The 21078-nt window shown below is 39.4% G+C and overlaps 2 protein-coding genes and 1 long non-coding RNA gene across 7 annotated transcripts; 1 reads left to right on the top strand and 2 right to left on the bottom strand.

Annotated features, from left to right (window-relative positions):
- Window positions 1–1026: 1026 nt before the first annotated feature.
- LOC128601449 (heat shock factor protein 5-like) lies at window positions 1027–7871 on the bottom strand. Of its 3 annotated transcripts, XM_053614664.1 has the most exons (6): window positions 7746–7871; window positions 5193–5690; window positions 4549–4662; window positions 3252–3343; window positions 2955–3095; window positions 1027–1747 (listed from the first exon to the last, which is right to left on the bottom strand). In XM_053614664.1, exons 2-6 carry the CDS (start codon window positions 5683–5685, stop codon window positions 1700–1702), a joined length of 888 nt encoding a protein of 295 aa, XP_053470639.1. In that variant the 5' UTR covers window positions 5686–5690; window positions 7746–7871; the 3' UTR covers window positions 1027–1699. The 3 variants fall into 3 exon arrangements, with proteins under 3 accessions (XP_053470639.1, XP_053470642.1, XP_053470641.1); XM_053614667.1 differs by lacking the exons at window positions 1027–1747; window positions 2955–3095 and adding an exon at window positions 3753–3910 and having other exon boundaries at window positions 3261–3487; XM_053614666.1 differs by lacking the exons at window positions 1027–1747; window positions 2955–3095 and having other exon boundaries at window positions 3261–3910.
- Window positions 7784–12001, top strand: LOC128601453 (uncharacterized). Of its 3 annotated transcripts, none has more exons than XR_008384714.1 (3): window positions 7784–7864; window positions 10011–10823; window positions 10954–12001. It is a non-coding gene; the product is annotated as an uncharacterized LOC128601453 (long non-coding RNA). The 3 variants fall into 3 exon arrangements; XR_008384713.1 differs by lacking the exon at window positions 7784–7864 and having other exon boundaries at window positions 7875–10177; window positions 10665–10823; XR_008384712.1 differs by lacking the exon at window positions 7784–7864 and having other exon boundaries at window positions 7878–10823; window positions 10954–11067; window positions 11148–12001.
- Window positions 12002–12404: 403 nt separating this feature from the next.
- On the bottom strand, window positions 12405–19047 carry slc35f6 (solute carrier family 35 member F6). Its single transcript, XM_053614663.1, has 6 exons — window positions 18273–19047; window positions 16263–16335; window positions 15005–15176; window positions 14449–14664; window positions 13951–14061; window positions 12405–13534 (listed from the first exon to the last, which is right to left on the bottom strand). Exons 1-6 carry the CDS (start codon window positions 18347–18349, stop codon window positions 13056–13058), a joined length of 1128 nt encoding a protein of 375 aa, XP_053470638.1. The 5' UTR covers window positions 18350–19047; the 3' UTR covers window positions 12405–13055.
- Between the last annotated feature and the right edge of the window lie 2031 nt (window positions 19048–21078).

Raw genomic sequence — 21078 nt, 5'->3', positions numbered from 1 at the left:
GGGGTGTACTCACTTTTGTGAGATACTGTATATCAGCCATAACATTAAAACCACTGACAGGTGGCATGAATAACATTGACTATCTTGTTACAGTGGCACCTGTCAAGGGGTGAGATATATTACACAGCAAGTGAACAGTCAGTTCTTCAAGTTGATGTGTTGGAAGCAGGAAAAGGTTCATGCAGGATAATGTGCCCCGCCACACTGCAAAAATTGTTCAAGACTTGTTTGAAGACACAGTTCAAGGTGTTCATTTGGCCTCCAAATTCCACACACATCAATCCAGTTGAGCATCTGTGGGATGTGCTGGACAAACAAGCTCGATCCATGGAGGCCCCACCTCGCAACTTACATAACTGGTGCTAAGGATCTGCTGCTAATGTCTTGGTACCAGATACCACAGCACACCTTCACAGGTCTTGTGGAGTCCATGCCTCAATGGGTCAGAGCTCAATGGGTCATAGTTACAATAGGGTACCATAGTAACACTATAGCAGCATCATAGCTAAATACATTCCCCTCCAAAAGTATTGGAACAGCAAGGCCAAGTCTTTTGTTTTTGCTACACACTGAAGACATTAGGCTTTAAGATCTAAAGATGAATATGAGATGATGGATCTGAATTTCAGCTTGCAGTTAATGATAATTAAGGACACATTTACAGTATTTAACATTTATGGACGGAGCCTCCAGTTTCAGCACTTTGGAACAGTCAGTGATAAAACTGTTCCTTCAAGTTTTGCAACATGAAAAAGTGTTCAGGATGGAGGACTTGATAGTTTCTAATTAACATGACAAGCTGCATTTTGTTGTTGTTGTTGTATTAACTTCGAGAGAAAATAAAAATGAGCGGCTTGTGGGGGATCGACTGTTTATAGGTCTTACAACACAAGTGATAAGAAACTACTTTGTTTTGCAGACTTTCTACAACACAGCTATAAACAGATAAACAGGTATGATGTGTTGTTCTTTAATAAATAAAAATGGCTGTAGTATAAGAGGAATAAAGCACTTCAGGACATGCTGTTAAAAGAAATAATTCACTTTACTGATAACAGTTAATTCTCTATATGTCAGGCAGCATAAAAAACACTAAAACAGTATGCATGAAATGAATAAATAAATAAGATAAGATATTTAAAAATAAACAAAAAATCTTCCTAACATTTATAACATTCAGGTCTAAAAAAATGTGACACACAATTATTAATACAACAAATAATCTGGAGAGCTATAGGTTTACATTAATTTACAGTAATGCTCTCAAGTGACTTGGACGTAATTTACATCTTATATTTTCCTAAAATACACATAAAACTATAAACTGTCATTCAATCAAATGTCTATTTTACAAATGATTTTTTTGTATCGACTGCATTCAGTCTCTATCTCTTTGATTCATTTTGTTTGGAAGATTATTTTTCCACCTTGGGAGAGTTTTTATTTAATTTTTGATTTTTATAGCAACGATCAAAATGGAAACACACAGCATTGCTTCTGGCCTTCTGTCTCTCTTCTAACTCTCTGTCTCTCATCTAACCACAGCAGCTAGAGTCAATGATCACATCTGCAGGGCTGGCTTCTCTTTATTGCTGCCTGGATGAGCGAGCCCGTACCCTCTGCTTCCAGTGCACTGCAGATTATCTTTGTACATAGCGGCCTGACCTAGACCGGGTTCGTAACACCCACTCAAGCTGTCTTAACAGGTGACTGATAGCTGCAGCAACCTCCGGGCATCAACTTCAGCCTGAATAAATAAAATATATAGAAAACAACATTAATGTTTCACATTACACAAAATATACGGTAGGGTGCGTCTCAATCAGCTCCCTCGATCCCTAGGTGGTGAATCGGTATATGGTGTACATGAGCTCGGGCACTTGTAAAGACCCTGACTCACTACACATTAGGACACTGATGACTCAATTTCCGGTAACATGATTACGTATTCGCGCTGTAAAACATCACCACTGGCACTTAACCTCAACATGCAGGACGGACATCTTTCTAACATTATATGTCATATTCATTTGTCTGTCATGGTACTTCAAGTCGGTTCGTAGACTAGTTAGTAGATTTTTAAAAGATCATTAAAGTCGTTAGACTCAAATAAACAATATATAGAACGTCAAATAAAGTTAAAAATCGCTAACGTAAGTAATCATTTGAGAGCAACAACAACAGCGTTCGTCCGCCACACTTTTCGATCTGAGAGGCTTCTGAAAACATGGCGTCATTTTCAGTAAGGGAAAATAGTGGACATCTATGCTCCTTGGTTTTCGTGGTGCATTGTGGGATTTTTTAGGGAGCGAACGTCCCAGTGCACACTGGTAGGATTTCGCAATTGAGACAGCCCTTCAAATGGTCCACTCCCTGATCAGTGTCCTGACTACTGAACTATGGAGCTGATTGAGACGCACCCATAAACTCAAATCCATTACCTCACAAACAAGTCTTGCAAGCTTCTGATTGCAAATTCATGACAAAAAAAAAAGTTTTGTTTTGTTCAGTCATGTGCTGATTATTTTAAAACAGGTGCAAGAACAGAAATAAGGAATGAATATAATGAATAATACGGATTAACAATGGTGGCTACACACTGATTTGCATTTTATGGTTACACTATGGTTTCAGTGTTTTTCCGTACCTACGGAATTTAAACCACATACAGTGCCCTCCACTAATATTGGCACCCTTGGTAAATATAAGCAAAGAAGGCTGAACAAAAGATCAAAAGGCTAAACAATAAAGACAAATTTTCGCAGCATCCTTTACTCATATTTACCAAGGGTGCCAATATTATTGGAGGGAACTGTATGTTCTTGAACCATGTAAACAGTTCTTGGTCCTGGATTCCGATTATTGGACCTTATGGTACTACGGCAGCACTGACTACACTGTAAGCACAGATACACACTCGGGGCTGTTCTTGATGGGAACTCATCTAATCTGACCTGCATGTCCAACGCCAGATCTAATATAGCGTCCAGTTCCTCTTTCTCTTTGTCCAGCTCACTCGTACTGGACTCTGGAACATCACCTGCTTTCCAGTATGGATCCTGATCAATCGGATCAGCGTATCCGACTGAGTAGTCCTGAGGAATGAGTGGGAAAATTCATATTAATATTATTTACACATCAAGGTTTTACTTTTAACTGTTTAACATGCCTACACTGGCTAAAATAATGACACTAGCCATTTTTAGTGATCAGAACAGTACATAAACTTAAAAAGGTTTCTCAGTTCTTACAGGGTAATAGTCACCAGGAGAGTAGGAAGCAGCTGGTTGTTGAAAGCTTGGCACGTTTGAATCCAAGAAGTCTGGGCTACAGCGCTGATACACTGGGGATGGGAAACATTGAAGGTTAATAAACGATTCTTTTCTTGTTAAGACATAAACAACACATCACTAAGATAGATTATTCAGGAACGATATTACAGCTCCTGCAGCCCCTCTGCACACAGTTTTTCTTCATTCTTTGCCTACTGTATTAAATAACATGTTGAAATGTCAATATTTAAAGGTGAAATAGTCCATTTGTTTTATTCCTGAGTTCTACAAATAACCTGGAAGATATGTAAAATGATAAACCATGAATAAACCATACTAAAACAACAACAATGCAGTAAGCTGTGCTTGCATCTGCTGCATAAAGCAACAGAATGTTTTTTTGTTTTTTAAAAAAAGCCCACCACATTGCCAAACACCACAAGGTAATAATCCCTCAATTAATGTTAAAAATGAGTTTACACAAGGCATTGTGGGACTTCCTGCTTATAGGTACAGACTAATGACATGGTGGACATCATGAAGGACAATCATGTTCTGACAATGGACTGTAATGGTGTTGATACCCCGCTCCTGTACACGCCCACAGCCCTTTTTAATTTTAAGCTGAGAAGTTTGAGCTGGTGAAAGGGGACACATTCAAGTAAAATATTAGTTGCTAGATAGATATTATTAGATGTTAATAGATATTTAATGCATGCATGCGCATGTTGTGTGCTTTTTTTTTTTTACAGCATTTATATTTTCTTTTCTAACTTTAGAGTTACGTTGTTCAGGCATTAAACATATAACAGTTGTTAGAATGACTCATTAGAAGACTCTGAATATCTGAATTATGCACTGAAGGTTTAATATCAAAACATAGAATTACATTGACTGATATCGTTATCTTCATTTTTATCTATTAAAAACGGATATTTGGGACAAAATATAGATAGATAGATAGATAGACAGATAGATAGATAGATAGATAGATAGACAGATAGACAGACAGATAGATAGATAGATAGATAGATAGATAGATAGACAGATAGATAGATAGATAGACAGATAGACAGATAGATAGAAACGCCAACACTGAAATTGTGAAACAATGGACTGGGCTCCATACTAAATTGCATACAATTAAACTACACGTCAGAATAATGCACTATACTACTGTATTTACTAAAGTAGCGTGCAAATCGAATGCTTAAACTAATTAAGGCTGAGCTCACAACTATTATAAAGGGGACAAAATGTATTAAATCATCATTACCTGGTGTGTAAAACCCGTACTGTGAGTGATGAGGTAAGTTGCTCCTCTGCTCCTGCTGAGGGACATTACAGGGATGGTAGTAAGGGGTTCCCTGATGTTCAAGCAAGGTTGAACCTGAACAGATAGAGACAAGTCAGGTATTATAAACTAAAACTACAGATGATGACCGAGGCCACAAAGTTATCTAGCTGGCACTGTACTAGCAAAATGACGTACCCTTTCTCAAAATTTTTGTCTATTTTCTCTTTTTTCTACACATTCCTATATATGCATAATCTTTTTTTTAAGGCTAATGGATTTCTCTATCCAGTCTTTCAAAGGACATGGGCTAAAATGTTTCCAGATTTAAAGAATTCACACAGTGGCGGAGAAACCTGTGGACTAGGGTTGAGGTGGGTTTCTTCCAGGTTCCAGGTTATAAGTGGAGTGTTTATGGTAAATTGGCACTATGTGTGAACGAGTGTGTGAATGTATGTGTGCGCACGGTGCTTTGCGATGGACTGGCGTCCCATTCAGGGTGCCCAGTTTTCTCAGGATAGGCCCTGGATCAGTCATGATCCTGACTAGGTTAAAGTTGTTACTGAAATGAATGAATGAATATATTCTGTCTATTCTTTTTATCTGCTTGTTGAAACACTACCAACCTGTTTTCATTAAGCCAGAGGTTTCCTGTGGCGAATTCCGCATCACGTGATGGTAAGGTTTTGGCCTCCTGCTGGTCACCTTTAACCCGGCGAGCTTGGCCTTGTTGAGTGGCGTGAGTCGCTTCATATTGAGCAGAAGCTCAGGCTTATCCCGTTTAAAATATGGGTTTTGAAAATGGTGCAGTTGGGCCTTAATCGAAGAGTTGTTCGATTGCTTGTCCGAGACGTTGTCTATGCGTTGTTTTTTGAAGCCGTACAGGTTCAGCTGGCGAACGAAACTTATGAAGTCAGTTGTCCTGAAGTACTCTGACAAGTGGGTGGGTTGGGACAAAAGCACTTCAGCTTCGAAGGTTTGCTGATGAACAAGTATCCCTTCCCCGCTGTCATCCCACCAGACTGAGCGAATCTCAGGATCATTCACCAAACGCCACAACTTGCCAGGGAAGTAGGTGGGGTTGATGAAGGTGACCAAAGATGTATCAACGATCTCCATATTAGCTAAAAAGATTTGTAGCCAGATGGGAGAAAAAAAAAGGAGACTGAATGTAACAATTACTCTCTAGCACTAACTAGATAGTAGGTGGCTAGCTAACACATAACACAATCATCTTCAGTAACAGCTGAAAATCACTAACAATAACAAGCTATAGCATTAATGTTATCAAAATTGACCGTTAGAGTTGTCAAGCAACCTGGCCGTAGCCTAAATAATCAAACAAAAACAGACCCAAAGTAATTTCTAAGAGCTACATGATCACGTGTGAAATATTTCTTATATATGAGCACATACACTTGCTATGTGGTTCCTTTTGATAGTTCTCTGATCCCTTATCGCTTCTCAGAGCCGTTACGACTGGTCAGGAACCGTTACGTGAAATTCATGAATATTCAATGAGCTCGCATGGATTTATCCAATCAGAGTAACCCGTGCCTGTGACGTCGTTCAATCCCAAAGTAAAGTCTTGGTGCGTATTAACGTGTATCGGAAAATAGTGACGACGCTATTCGGCATATTTTGTAGGAGAAACGGTGAACGTTTAGGTCAGCAGTGGCAAACATACCGCCCGCGGGGTCTCTGTTATTCCTCTAGCAGGAAAAAAAAACTATAGGCCATAAATTATGACAAAATGTGCTAATATATAACTGTTCATTAGCAAACCAAAAATGTGAAGCTGTGGCCTTGTGTCTCTCCAACGAACTTAGGGCTTTCACAGCAATGGGGATGAATACTTATGAAATAACAACTGCAATGTTTTTGTTTTTGTTGTTGTTTCGTAAATAATTTGAACAAATTGTGTTTTTATTGTATTAGGTATTATTTTAGTGTGTACTGATCCCCAACTTTAATATAAAAGTCACTTCCAGGTTCCAGGTTGTAACACTACAATATGGGAAACCCATAACCTGGATAAATAAAAGATAAATATGTGAAGTGATAGGTGAGGAGCTGAGAGAGAGAGAGAGTTGCCCCTCCCCCACAGGGAAAACAACTGAACATCTTTTCCTGCTGGAGTTCATGCTCTCTCACAGCTCCATCTGAATGGAGGAGCAGCAGTTCACAGCTGGACACCAACTCAAGGCAAGTAATATTTTTCTCCTTATCTTTACACATAGTTATAAATGATATGTAGTTTAATTCAATTAAATCGTTAAACAGCGTTTCAGCTATACACTTTAAAGAGGAGACGGCTAACTAGCGCTTAGCCCTAAGATTAAATCTACCGAAAATGATTTAAGCTGTGATGTAGAGAGTAGATACTTCTTTTGAGTAAAATCTAACATGTTAAAGTTCAAGACTCAAGGTTTACTTCTTCCTGTGGACCTTTTTGTTTTTATTTTTACACCCATTTCCCTACAAAAATGTTAGCTTTCTAGCTAACATGCTACTGGACAGATTAATTTAGTTTAGCACAGCATGAATTTTAGCTAACATGAGCTTAAAGTGGAAATTTTGTCTTTAAATCACAGCATTTTGTCTGAAGTTGTAAATAGCTGATTTTTTGTATGCTTTTTAAAGTCCTCAGTGAATATATTAACACTAGCTTGCTGCTAGCTGAAGTTCAGTCGGTTAGTTATACAAGATGGCGGACAGTTAAACAAAATGGCGCTGTCTGTCTTACCTCAGGGGCTACGAGTGCCCGCGCTACTGCTGCGGTTCAGTGCCGCTCTCTGAGAGAAGTGTTTTATGTGACTTGTTAAGAAGTTGTTTGTCATCAGAATGAGTGTTTTAACCGTTTAATAGAGAAGGTTTTCTTACCAAAGATGTTAAATCAGCTCTTCACTTTTTTTTATTGCTGTGTGCCTCAGTGTGTTAATTCTGAGGGGTATAATTCAGAAAAACTGTTTTTTATGTGTTTCCAGTACTACACACCTACTAAAGATATGAGTATCATAAAAAATACCGCTTCTTATCGGTACACAAAAGTGTGTCATGCTCTGCGTTTCATATCTATAGTAGTGGTTCAGCACAAGCACTTCAGAGCGCTCTCATTAATCTATCCTGCTTTATTCTATCCTGTATTAACCATTTTTCTGTAATAAACCTTTTTTTACCTTCAGAGGAACTTCAGAGGTCTGCGAGTGTTTCCTTGATGATTTCCAATTTGGTCTCCTGGTTGGGCTGTGTGCGTCTTCTCACGTTTTCTGGACAATAATGGTCTCTCCACTGAACGGTACGCATCATCAAGAATTTAGAATTTAGAATTTTATGTCATAGCTCATTGCTGTCATCATGTATTGCTGTCTGTATGGAAGGGAGACAATCAGTGCGTTTACATGGACAACAATAATCCACTATTAACCCGATTAAGACGATACTCTGATTAAGAAACTAGCATGTAAACAGCAATTTTTAATGGCCTTAATCCGATTAAGGTCATACTAGAAGTAAACACAACTCGAATTAAGACGTGTGGTGTACTCCTGTTTTAGTCGCATTATGGACGTGTATTACAGACACGTACACACCTTAATCACACTATTAACGTCGTGCGGGAGTTTTCACCGCATTTTGCGACAGGACACGTACACACCCGGCAGTGCTCGACCGTTTTACGGCAAACAAGAGAACACGGCTGCGTCCAAAACCCCGTACTTGCCTACTATAGGCCTGTAGTAAGCGAAATACATGTATCTCGGCTACTATATAGATGTAAGTACGTGGTTTGGGACGCAGCCCACGGCTTCAAGCAGTCGTCTATTTGCACGTACAGCATGACAAATAATTAACCGCACTTGAAGCGTTCGTAAAGAATTTAAATAAAAACAGCCAAAACTGTATACGGTACCATAATGAAGACCAACTGTATGTCGATACGTGAAATTCTGGAGGGATGTCGGATGGCGTGGCGACGTAATGACGTGTGCTGTTAATCGATCTATGTTCTCTAACATGTAAAACGGGTACATGAAAGGAATATTCTTAATCACAGTATTGTCTTACTCAGAGTAAGGTCAATAATTAGATTACAGCTGTCCATGTAAATGTAGTCAATGATATAAGAAATGCGTGTATTACATCGAGAGAGAGAAGTATTACATGTAGCATGTTAAATTGATTAAAACATTGAAAGTTACAGGGACCATGCATCAAAAGGGGGAATGATTGCTGCGTTAAAGCATTGGTTTCACAAATTACTCTAAAAAACTGTTTGCGCAACTCATAACATGGGTTGAGGTTTGAAGGTAGAGAAGGCTACGTCCCTACGTCCAAACAGGACTCGGACGCGGTAGTGATAATGATAATCTCCAGTGATCATGGCACACCTTTTGTGAGCTATGCCCTTAAGTAGGTGGGTGAATATTTGGGTATTGACTTAAAGCAGCACTGTGCATATCACCCAGCTAGTGCTGGGGTGGTAGAGAGAGGAAATGGGACACTAAAAAACAGATTGAGCGAATGCTGTTCTGAAACAGGCTTAGGATGGCCTTAACCCCTTTGGGATACTGAAACTGTACTCTTAGGAGGACTGAACTTCATTAGTGCGTACTATATAACCACGTGACCAGGACAGAGGTTAGATGACATGACTTTGTTACCGCACCTCCTTGACCACAGACTACTGTTGCAGGCTAGACACAAATCATTAGATGTCGACCTGCAAATCCACTCATACATACAAACCTATTCCTAATCGTACACCCTTCTCCTGGTATAGGTGGTATCTGTTAATAAGCCCTGTCACAGAAATAAACTCACAAATCACTGGGACCGTTCCCGACAACTCTGGGGGTCCGGGGGTAGACCCTTAAGCTGGAAAGATAAACCAAAGCGCGATATTGAAGTTTATTGTGTGGAAGACTTAATGATCAATCACGCCAATCACATCATTGCAGCAGAAAGAGTGCATGACGCACACACTTTTACACAAATTTGGTATTTAGCTGATCGTGGTGACGGGACTAAGTGCCTAAGGCGACGTGATTTCTGTAGGTCCCACATAAGCCCGCAGAGTTCTTTAGTAGACTATTGCTGCAGATTGGACGACAGTTAGTAGTTAAAAGCCCGTATGCCAAGATATTGGCCGCCTCTGTAAAGCGTCCTTTATCACCTTTGGTCATAAGAATCATTGCCAACAGTGCTCCCATACAATGTTCACGTCCCCTCACCACGCAGACACATAATGGTTATTCTATCATTGAACACATGCGGTCTGCGATACGCAACGCTCCACAGACTAGTGAGACGGGGTTTGATTGGCTGAACTCAGTACTCGGGGGATGAGGCTCGTGGATATTAACCGTCTGTCTACCAATAGGTGCAATAATTCTTCTCGTCTTGCTCATTTTGCCTTGTATTGTTTCTCTCGTTCGGAGCAGTCTCTCACGCTCGTTGAAATCACTAATGACCAAACGCTGATGTTGACAAAGACTGAGTACGATCCCTATGATGACCAACCTGACTCGTATCCTAAACCTGACTGGGTATCAGATTCTCCCAGTGACACAGACGATGACGACCCATTGACCTCCATTTCACATCTATTGTAAATATGCATTTGACCATGACGATTCTCATTTCACTCTAAAATGAGCTTGCTTGACGACCGGATACTTTATATCCGCAAAAACAGCCTTAGCGCCTTCAGTATGTCTGTTTTATGATGAATTCAGTTGAACCGTGAAAGGATTCTGAAGTTCTGATGCATTCACAGCATAGTAATTTCTCATATTTTGAGAATTATGAGAATCATATTTTGTAATGATAAAATGGGGGAAATGTGAGGGGGAAATTACTCATTTTCACTTTGTAATAATTTTGTTCATGTTCTGTTCATGTTCATCAGAGGATTTGAACGGTTTGAACTGCCTCAAACTGCTTCTTACCGGTACACAGAAGTGTGTCGTGCTCTGCGTTTATAGTATCTATAGTAGTGGTTCAGCACAAGCACTTCAGAGCGCTCTCATTAATCTATCCTGCTTTATTCTATCCTGTATTAACCATCTTTCTGTAATAAACCTTTTCACCTTCAGAGCACGAGTCTGGGAGTGTTGTTAAATTTCCACGACAGTGTGAATGTGTGTGGACGCGTGTCCCCCGCCTTGTGCCCCAAGCTCACTGGGATAGGCTCCAGGCTCCCCCGCGACCCTGTGTCAGTAGGATAAGCGGCATGGAAAATGAATGGATGGAAGGTGCATAGATTCCACATTAATTGCAGACACTCCTTAATGTGTAATATACGTACAGTGGATATAAAAAGTCTACACACACCCATGTTAAAACGGTGGCTTAGTGGTTAGCACGTTCGCCTCACGCTTCCAGGTCTCGGGGTTCGATTCCCGCCGCTGCCCTGTGTGTGTGGAGTTCGATTCTCCCCATGCTGCGGGGGTTTCCTCCGGGTACTCCGGTTTCCTCCCCAATCCAAAGACATGCATGGTAAGCTGATTGGTGTGTCTAAAGTGTCCGTAGTGTATGAATGTGTGTATGATTGTGGATGTGATTGTGCCCTGCGATAGATTAGCACCCCATCCAGGGTGTACCCCGCCTTGTGCCCCAATGCTCCCTGGGATAGGCTCCAGGTTCCCCACGACCCTGAAGGGTCGGTAAGCGGTATAGAAGATAGATATAGAAGATATAGAAGATCTTCTATATCTATCGATATAGAAGATACCGCTTACCGGATGGATGGATGTTTGTTTGGCACAAAAACAAGATCACCTCATCACCCAAAGAACATCATACCCACACCCGCATACCCGCATGCTGATGGCTGCTTCTCTTCAGCTGGAGCTCTAGTCAAACTTGAGGGTATCATGGATAGCTCCAAAATAGCTATTTTGGGAGAACACCTGCAGGCCTCTGCTAGACAGCTGAAGACGAAGAAATATTTGATTTCCTATCATGATAGATGTGTGTACACTTATGCAACCTGCCTATTATAAGTTTTTTCTTTTATAAAAATCTTTCTATTTGCTCTATCTGACATGATATATCTTGGTTTCTTTCTTCTTCTTTTTTTTTTATCTCACAAAAACCTGCAATTTTAACAGGGGTGTGTACTTACCTCAGTGAATAACTTCATTCTAATTCCACTACATTAAAATCTACCTACTTTCTAATTCTGTCATCACACAATGTTGAATATACCGTACTTATATTCTAAATCTTTCCTCAAACATCAAATAGCTTTATCTTCGAAATTCTCCATCACATTATATTAAAACACACCTACTTCATAAAGAACTAAACATGTAACATCACACGATGTTAACCAACTATACTTAACTCCGTATGTCACTAAATGACCTATATACGTTTTTCCCTTTCAGAGAACTCCTTTCCCTTGAATAAATAAAGCATACTTACACAGAGGAAAAATGAACAGGCGATTTAATTAAAACAGAGATTCGCACCAAACACATTAAAGCCGTTAATATTCGGGTGACTGAACACAGACATTATTCAAGAGCAGATGTTGATAATGACTAAATCTCATCGTTTCACCTCTATTTTTTATCTCTAATATCTAATACAGTCGACACTGTTATACTGACTGATACACTGAGGACCGTCTGTTATAAAATACATTTATAATACACCTGAAGTTAAAAGAGTTATAGAGAAAATAAAAATGCCAACATTTTCAACAGAAAAAGATTATTGGCCAAAAACAAGCACACTGTTATTAAAATGTAGTAAGCGTTTTTGCCCTCTAGGACAGTGGTTTTCAAAGTGGGGGCCGCCAGGGGGCCTCAACAATTTGGTCGGAGCCACCAAGCCCATCCCTCCCACTAGTATGTTTTCTCTTTGTCACTGAGACAACCACACACACACACACACACACACACACACACACACAAAATCAATTCCTAATTGTAATGTAATGTAAAGATGTAAGATGTAATTATTAATAAAAAAAGGGGGGATATATTCAGAAGTCTGTATTTTTAATGTGTTTTAAAGATATCTTGCAAAAGGGGGGCCTCGGTCAAATGTTAATGACATTTGGGGGGGCCTTGCCCTGGAAAAGTTTGGGAACCCCTGCTCTAGGATACTAAAACACATTTTAAAAAATGTCAAATATTATTTTAAAAATATGATTTAAAATTTTCAGCATCCCTTTTTAAACCATTATGGCATAATGAGAAATAAAAAAACAACAAAAAAGAAATCAATAACGTGACTGTGCAGTGCCCTTAAGGCAGCGATCATGCGACATCAGCCCTCCGGTTCCTCTACTAGTGTCAGTTGTACTGGTCAAGTGATTTGTAAGGGGAAAAAAATATAGTTAAAAACGCAAAACCCAGAGACGTCAAACACGTTCCCTGGACGTCTACACGTATCGAGTCAGTTCAGTGCTCGACCAACACAGAGTAGAGAGAGCTGACGCAGAATCTGGAACACGTTTTGTTGTGCGTTCATCGTTAGCTCTCCTGTGCAGCTCTGCCTGTGCCCAGCAGTCTCTCTCTCTCGTCTGCGTCGTCCGTTTCCGTCTCCCGCTCTGCAGACCAGCAGGGCAGCCTGGCCATCACGGGTTTGTGGAGTCCGTTGTAGAGCGCCGTGCCCAGCAGAAGGATGAGGAAGCCGAGGATTTGCAGGCCGTGGAACGACTCCCAGCCCAGCGCCAGACTCACCACCCAGATGACCAGCGTACGCAGGCTGTCCAGCACCATGCGCGTGGTGGCGCTGATCTCTTTGGTCACGCTGATGCCGGCGAAGTTGAAGAACGCGATGCTCACCGTGTTGCCCACCAGCGCCAGTATGATGAGCGGCTTGTGGCCGATCTGGCAGAAAGCGTCCAGCGCGTCCTCCAGGACCTGCCGCGGGTTGCTGCCGAAGCTCCCAGCCGGGATGTAGAACATCGGGATGAGGAGGATGGTCAGGATCACGAAACCAAAAAAGCCTGGGACGGAGAAGGGACAACAGGACGGATGTTTTTTGATGTTAATCAAAGAAATATTTCGAAAATATTCAATCGTTTTTTTTTTTAAATTACGAAAATGATGATGCTTTACGTCACGGTTCCTTTAACCATCTTTACTGACTACATTAAATAATGGAGACTCCTTCTGTAAATGCTTAGTCTTAGATTATGTGGAGGGTTTACCATACACGACCCTCTGTACACTGTTACTATAGAAACATATTATATTATATCATATTATATCGAACATATATTATTATACGATATTAAGCATATTATACCCAGCGCATTACAGAAAATTAATCAACACCTTCCGACCAATCAGAATCGAGAATAGAGAATTTAACAGCTGTGGTATATACATATTTTTAAGCAGTACTTTAGGTGTACGTCACCTTCAGTCCCGACTGCCTTCAGAGGATGAACATTGTGCTTATAAATGAACTTCTCCTCCAGGACCATCTGTACAGACACGATGATCTGAGCCATGATGATCAAAAGGTCACCTGCAGGTCAAAGAACCAAAGATGATTTATTTATGATCGAAAATCCCACAAGCAAGCAAGAAAGAAATATCATAATTCTGACAAAGAGCTTGACTTTAATATCTGAAATAATATGTAGTGATGTATAGGTTTTATCTTGAAGCCAAAAGAGAAAAAAAAAAAAAACAGGTTACATCTGTAACAATACAGATTTTATGAGTATGCAAATTAAACTCTACGTCTTCTAACTCTACATGCCCCGCCCCTTCCACTGGTAAATCCAAACGTCATTTGCATATTTTACCCTGATGTGCAGTTAAATATTTCATTGCGATTAAAATAATTCCCATGCGAGAATGGAATAATAAAAGGAAACCTTATAGAAGGTTTAGGGCGACTTGCATGTACCTGTAATGACATCACTGAGCTTGTGTCCGTCCTCTCTGTTGCTGCTCACGAAATCGGCGAGTCCGACCACCACCAGGCCCAAGATGGTGATAAAAATCCCGATCCACTGACTGGCCGCCAACCGGCGACCCAGGAAAGCCACCGAGAGCAGGCCGGTGAAGATGATCACCGCTCCCCGTAACATCTGGAAACTGGAGGCACTGGTCATGTTCAGTGCTAGATGCAGAGAGAGAAAGAGAGAGAGAGAAGAAAAAGAGGGGGATTGGTTAATTGGCTAGTGAGCAAACCAGAGGCGGTGGTGAAGGCAAGGAAAAAACTCCCGATGAAGAAACCTCAAGAGGAACCAGACTCAAAAGGGAACTGTCATCTGGGTGACACCGGATAGCGTGATTATAAATCATGTCTCGTCTATAACTGTATACTGTAGAGTCCAAAGTGCTCACTGTGTAACCAGGAACTTATGACTATGAGCATGAAATGGATATAGTTGTGATATAGATTCACACACACACACCCACACACGCATCGCTCAGAGGTAAAATCGGCTCCTGCTTACCGACATACATGATGGACGTTCCTGCCATGTCACAGATAGCGGGCGGCAGGAACAGGAAGGGGTTGAAGCTCTGACCTGGCTCTACTGTGGGCGTCGGTCTGCGCCGGTCATGGCAGAGGAGGATGTAGAAAGCGGCGAGGCAGCTCAGCTCGCCCAAAAACATGAACACGGCCTGGATAGACGTGGTGATATAAAGAGGATGAGTGCACACAGTGGACACAACAAAGCAGAAGACATGTAGAGAAAAGGATGAGTCAGCAACCGTCGGTCTGAGCCGCTTTGTAATAGCAAGCTGAGTAGGAAACTGATGACACAAGGATTCAGAAGAGGGAACCCGAGCAAGAAAAAGGGTTTCGACGTGGTACGAGCGACGTCCCAATCGTCGTCGTGTCACGAGTTTGAATCCTAAAAATGATAAGACGGCCTTCCTCTTTTCCCTGACGTTCAGAGTAAACACAGCTCCTATATTCGTCATGACGCCGTTAGCACGCTCCTCCTCTCTTACTGAAAAAAAGCGTTCGCTATTGAAGGGATTTAAAATTTCATCGACTGGAAGCTATGACACTAACGCGCACTTACTACTATGTTATCGTTTCTATAGAAACAAATAAAGCAGGGACTTCTATGACAGACCAAGATAAGATATGGCGAAGGTGTTTGTTTTTTTATTTATTTATTTATTTTATGAGGAGACGTTTATTTAACGTTTATGGAAGGAGTCTCCAGTGTCAGCGCTTTGCAAGTCCGTTACAAACGAAACACGTTTCCGACATCTTCAGGACAAACGAGCTTATTCTTTACGGTTTCTCGGAAACATCGTAAAATCACGTGTTTTCGTCTTGAGAGAAAATAATGGTAACGGAAATATTCTTTATAGCTGCAATAAATAGAAGAACTTGTTTGATGGGCAGTTCACAACGTTGAATGTAACTATTAATGGATAAAAGAAAGTACGACGTGTCATTCCTAAATAAATGTTGGCAAATTGCTGTGGTGTATAAGAGAAAATAAATACTTCAGGGTGTGCAGGTACTCATCTGGATGCATCACGCCACCCTGTCGTTAATTCCCTACTACAGCATCCCGCTAAATGCTTTATTCCTTACGTAACAGTAAAACGGACTGAAATTAAGCCCTGACCTGGCTACATCAAAAGCCTGGAATTGTGATTAAATAAAGACCTGATCATTAGCACCGGCTGAAGCTCAGCGACTGAGTCTAATAAGAAGAACATGAAGTTAAAACAGAGGAACATTACCTGCAAGAAGGGATGCGAGAAGCTATGATCAGGGGCACCAATGCAACCAGGAGCAGAAAACATGTCAGCCCATCTGTTAATACAGTTTATACAGGCAAGTCAGTCATATATTTACTCACAATAATGTTTAAACGCAGTAAAGAGGCTGTTTTGCTATCGTGATCGGAAATCAAACGCGGTGATTTCATCCTGAGGTGAAAAAACAACAACTTTTATTTATTCAACACTAGACAGTTGAATGTCATCTGTTCATTGGAGATCCATAAGCACCATGTGTAGGCTGCTTGTGATCAGCAAGGTCGCTCCTATTGACTGATTTCTGAAAGTTTTACACTGGGTCCGAAGTCCGCTGTAGACATAAATGGGGGAGAAAAAAAAAAATCATTTAAGATAAGAAAACAGCCAGCCATGCAGTAACGATGTCCACGGCGGTCCATGACGTGTCCACTCCACGGGTTCAGAAGGATGCATTGATCATTGATGGCTCTTTGAGGTTAGAGAGATAATCATTCGACTGCATGATCATCCTGATCCTGCTGACGAGCGTCTTTCTCTGAATAGCAGTTAGTCTTAGATTAAAAGGTCAAGCGCTCGTGATCTCTCATCTCATGACAGGAATCTTATCTGCCTTTGAAAGACAGGAAATTAAACGGAGTGTAACCGGCATGTGCTTTCAATACCGCTTGTGTCGAAGTTGTTAAGGATGCGAAGAAAACATTACCTTATATAGAGACCAGACTGGTGGGAAAAAAAATATGAACAGGGCTTTCTACATGAGATACTTACAGGGAACTACTGTCTTCTCGTATTTCATCCACTTGAGGAAGAGTGCTTTCACTTTGACTTTCGATATTCTTATTATTACCGACTGCTGAAAAGAAGCTTGATAGTTTTAGCTCATGTTACACACATGATCCATCACACTTGCTGAATAAAAGGGAATTTTTTTTTTTAAACCCCCATTGACTGCATATACACAGAATCTGCAACGCTTGACCAAATATATCAAACAGGTATTTAGACACTGAAGAGATCACTGAAACTTCATCTAGAAGGTGTGCTGAGCTAGTTCGTTTTTATCCCGCGGTGAGACTTTCTTGTGCTGTTTACTCAAACATGCATGAAATAAATCCACCAACGATGCACAGACCGTGTCATATGAACAAATCCAGCTAGATCAGCAATATTATGTCGTGTTTAGAGGAGGTCAGACTGCACACTCGGCACCGTCCACATGCACGTAGAACATAGGGAGGACGATCCTAAATGACTCCTTACACCATACACAGTGTAAATCATTTTAACTTCCATACATAACATATAGTATTACATAGTGCACCATGCATCCAGTACAGTCTGAATGTTATATTATAACAAATAATGGCTTAGGATTGCGTTATAACAATAATATTGTGTTTATAACAATATACTTATCTATTCATCATCAATCAAAGACTAAATTAAACTAGACAGATAATTAGCTAAATATTCCCCCATAGATATTGAATGGTTCTCTTGACTCTACAGTAAATGCACATGGAATAAGCAGGTCAAGAGTTAAGAAATGGTACGGCCCGTTGTAGGGGTGTCCTAAAGTGTGATTACATGTTTTTCTAACACAGCTTGATAAGTATAATGGTTTTACTGGGTCGTACATTATTTTACGGTTTAGTCGTACAATTTAGTACAGGTTTTCATTTTAAAAAATCAACCAAATCATCTGTTACGTTTTTATTTATGTTCATCACAACCCCCGGGAGCAATGCGCCATGCTCTCCGATAAGGACTGAGTGTGTTTGTGTTTGTGATAATCAGTGAGACTATATGAAATTCCTTCACTGGCATAACTGCTATCACGATGAGTTAACATTCTGTTGAAACGAATAAAAAGACGAAGATTTATCTCTCTTCCTGAGATACACGGCTACATCTGGTATAAAAAGCGGCGGATAAACACCGAACAGTCGGGAGAGTCGATATGCGACTCGGTCGAAGTGATAAACGACTTACTTTGCAGACAGAGTGTTGATGGAGCCCGTAGTGAGCATTAAACCAGCCAAAAAGAGTTGGTACTTCGTCCAGGCCATGGTGAATGGGGAGAATGTGCAGAGCCAGCATTAAACACCGCGTTACTGCTGCTCGCTTGTTCACTCCTTCACTCACAATGCTAAAGATGTCGCAAGCCGTCACATGACCACACAGTCAGCTGATGCGTCACCAGACTTTACCTTCGGGTTTCAGGTCTTTCTGGGAGCGGAGCAGTTTCAACAACTACTACTACTAAATACTACTAAATACTACTACTACTACTAAATACTACTACTACTTAATACTACTAAATAACACCACCACTACTACTACTACTATTACTACTACTAAATACTACTACTACTATTACTACTACTAAATACTACTACTACTACTACTACTTAATACTACTAAATAACACCACCACTACTACTACTACTATTACTACTACTAAATACTACTAAATACTACTACTACTACTAAATACTACTACTACTTAATACTACTAAATAACACCACCACTACTACTACTAAATACTACTACTACTACTACTACTACTACTTAATACTACTAAATAACACCACCACTACTACTACTACTATTACTACTACTAAATACTAATAAATACTGCTACTACTAAATAGTACTAAATACTACTGCTATTACAACTACTAAATACTACTACTACTACTATTATTACTGAATACCACTACTATTATTACTACTACTAAATACTATTAAATACTACTAATACTATTATTACTACTACTAAATACTATTAAATACTACTAATACTATTATTACTACTAAATACTACTACAACTATTATTATTACTACTACAACAACTACTGCTACTATTACTACTACTGAGTGGCACTACTTCTAATATTATTATTACTACTACCACCACTAATACTACTATTACTTCTACTACTACTACTAATACTACTACTAATAATAGTAGTAGTGGCATTGGTAGTTCGGTGGTTAAGATGTTGGGCTCCTAACCAGAAGGTTCAGATCCCAGCCCTGCCACTGCTGGGCCCTTAACCCTCAACTGCTCAAAACTATTACCATTATTACTCAAAATGTATAAATGTGATGAATGTTAGTCGCTCTGGATAATGGCATCTGCCAAATGGTGTAAATGTACTACTAAATACTACTACTACCACCACTGCTACTGAGTACCACCACTGCTACTGAGTACCACCACTACTACAGTACCACCACTGCTACTGAGTACCACCACTACTACTGAGTGCCACCACTGCTACTGTTAGAAAACAGCCCATTAACCAAAAAATCCTTATCCAATGACATGGATGAAAACTGTAACTCCACAAACTGTAACCAAAAGTAACCAGTCAAATCCATCACCCTTATTTTTACACAATTCTCTTCCACATCCATTTAAATGTCCTAGATATTCATTTTTAATTCTTAGTTTTAACACTAAACTGGTTAATTCACTGATCCACTCACAGTTCAGATCATTCATGTTTCACTGGCCTTCAGTTACATCTTAAATACACTGATATGGTGGCTGGGTCATTTGGCACTTTGTGTTGATAAATAAGTGAAAGAACAGGTCGTTCTTAGTGGCTGGCACTGTAAGTCACTTTACTGAATCGACTCTTTTGAACAAACCAGTTTAAGTGAATTGAAGTAGACTTAGATTTGTTTGATTTAACACCAATTCACCCCAATTCATTGTAACATTAAAAATAACAAAAACAATAAAAGCAATATTTGTTGCCATATAGAGCATTCAGATATTTCAACCCCTTTCAATAATCTATGTACATTTTAATATTATATTATTATATAGACCTATTATTTATTTTGTGGGCACCAATATTTCCTGACTCCATGCTAAAACTCTTTCTTTTTCTTTTCTTTCTTTCTTTCTTTTTTTTTTTCTTTTTCTTTTTTTCTTTTTTTTTTAAAAAAAAAAAAAAAAAAAAAGATACGTAAAATACAAGGTGTCCCAATAGTCTCCAACTAAGTATGAAAACTTTTGGAAGACATTTTCCTAAAATGTGCTAATTTCCCCTATACATCTAGATTTTGGGGACACCCTGTAGTTCTTTTGTATCTTTGGCAATTTAAATAACATGTTGTGATATGCAAATTATCAGGAAGATTTCATGAATATGCAAATTAGTCCATGGCATCATCTGGTGTCAAAACTTCTAGCAACTCGAAATCATTCTCACCAGCTGCGGTGGACTTACTACTAGTAGTATATTACTAAATACTACTACTACTAAATACTACTACTAATACTATTACAACTACTAAATACTACTAAATACTACTATTACAACTACTACTAATACTATTACAACTACTAAATACTACTAAATACTACTACTAATACTATTACAACTACTAAATACTACTACTATTACTACTATTACAACTACTAAATGCTACTACTACTATTACAACTACTAAATACTACTAAATACTACTACTAATACTATTACAACTACTAAATACTACTACTACTAATACTATTACAACTACTAAATACTACTATTACAACTACTAAATACTACTACTACTACTACTATTACAACTACTAATACTATTACAACTACTAAATACTACTACTACTACTACTATTACAACTACTAAATACTACTACTACTAATACTATTACAACTACTAAATACTACTATTACAACTACTAAATACTACTACTACTACTACTATTACAACTACTAATACTATTACAACTATTAAATACTACTACTACTACTACTATTACAACTACTAAA

Source organism: Ictalurus furcatus, chromosome 25, assembly GCF_023375685.1.
Source record: "Ictalurus furcatus strain D&B chromosome 25, Billie_1.0, whole genome shotgun sequence".
NCBI classification, from domain to species: domain Eukaryota; kingdom Metazoa; phylum Chordata; class Actinopteri; order Siluriformes; family Ictaluridae; genus Ictalurus; species Ictalurus furcatus.
This window is presented reverse-complemented; position numbering and strand designations above follow the sequence as displayed.

Bases quoted from the DNA above. Each gene is read 5' to 3' on its own strand.
- LOC128601449 (XM_053614664.1), bottom strand. From the start codon at position 5,685: ATGGAGATCGTTGATACATCTTTGGTCACCTTCATCAACCCCACCTAC. The intron at 4,663-5,192 runs GTTGGTAGTGTT...CTATCTGTTCAG, and splicing joins CTCTGGCTTAATGAAAACAG to GTTCAACCTTGCTTGAACAT. The intron at 1,748-2,954 runs GTCAGATTAGAT...TTATTTATTCAG, and splicing joins ATCTGGCGTTGGACATGCAG to GCTGAAGTTGATGCCCGGAG.
- slc35f6 (XM_053614663.1), bottom strand. From the start codon at position 18,349: ATGGCCTGGACGAAGTACCAACTCTTTTTGGCTGGTTTAATGCTCACT. The intron at 14,665-15,004 runs GTAAGCAGGAGC...CTCTGCATCTAG, and splicing joins AACGTCCATCATGTATGTCG to CACTGAACATGACCAGTGCC. The intron at 14,062-14,448 runs GTACATGCAAGT...TTTGACCTGCAG, and splicing joins GCTCAGTGATGTCATTACAG to GTGACCTTTTGATCATCATG.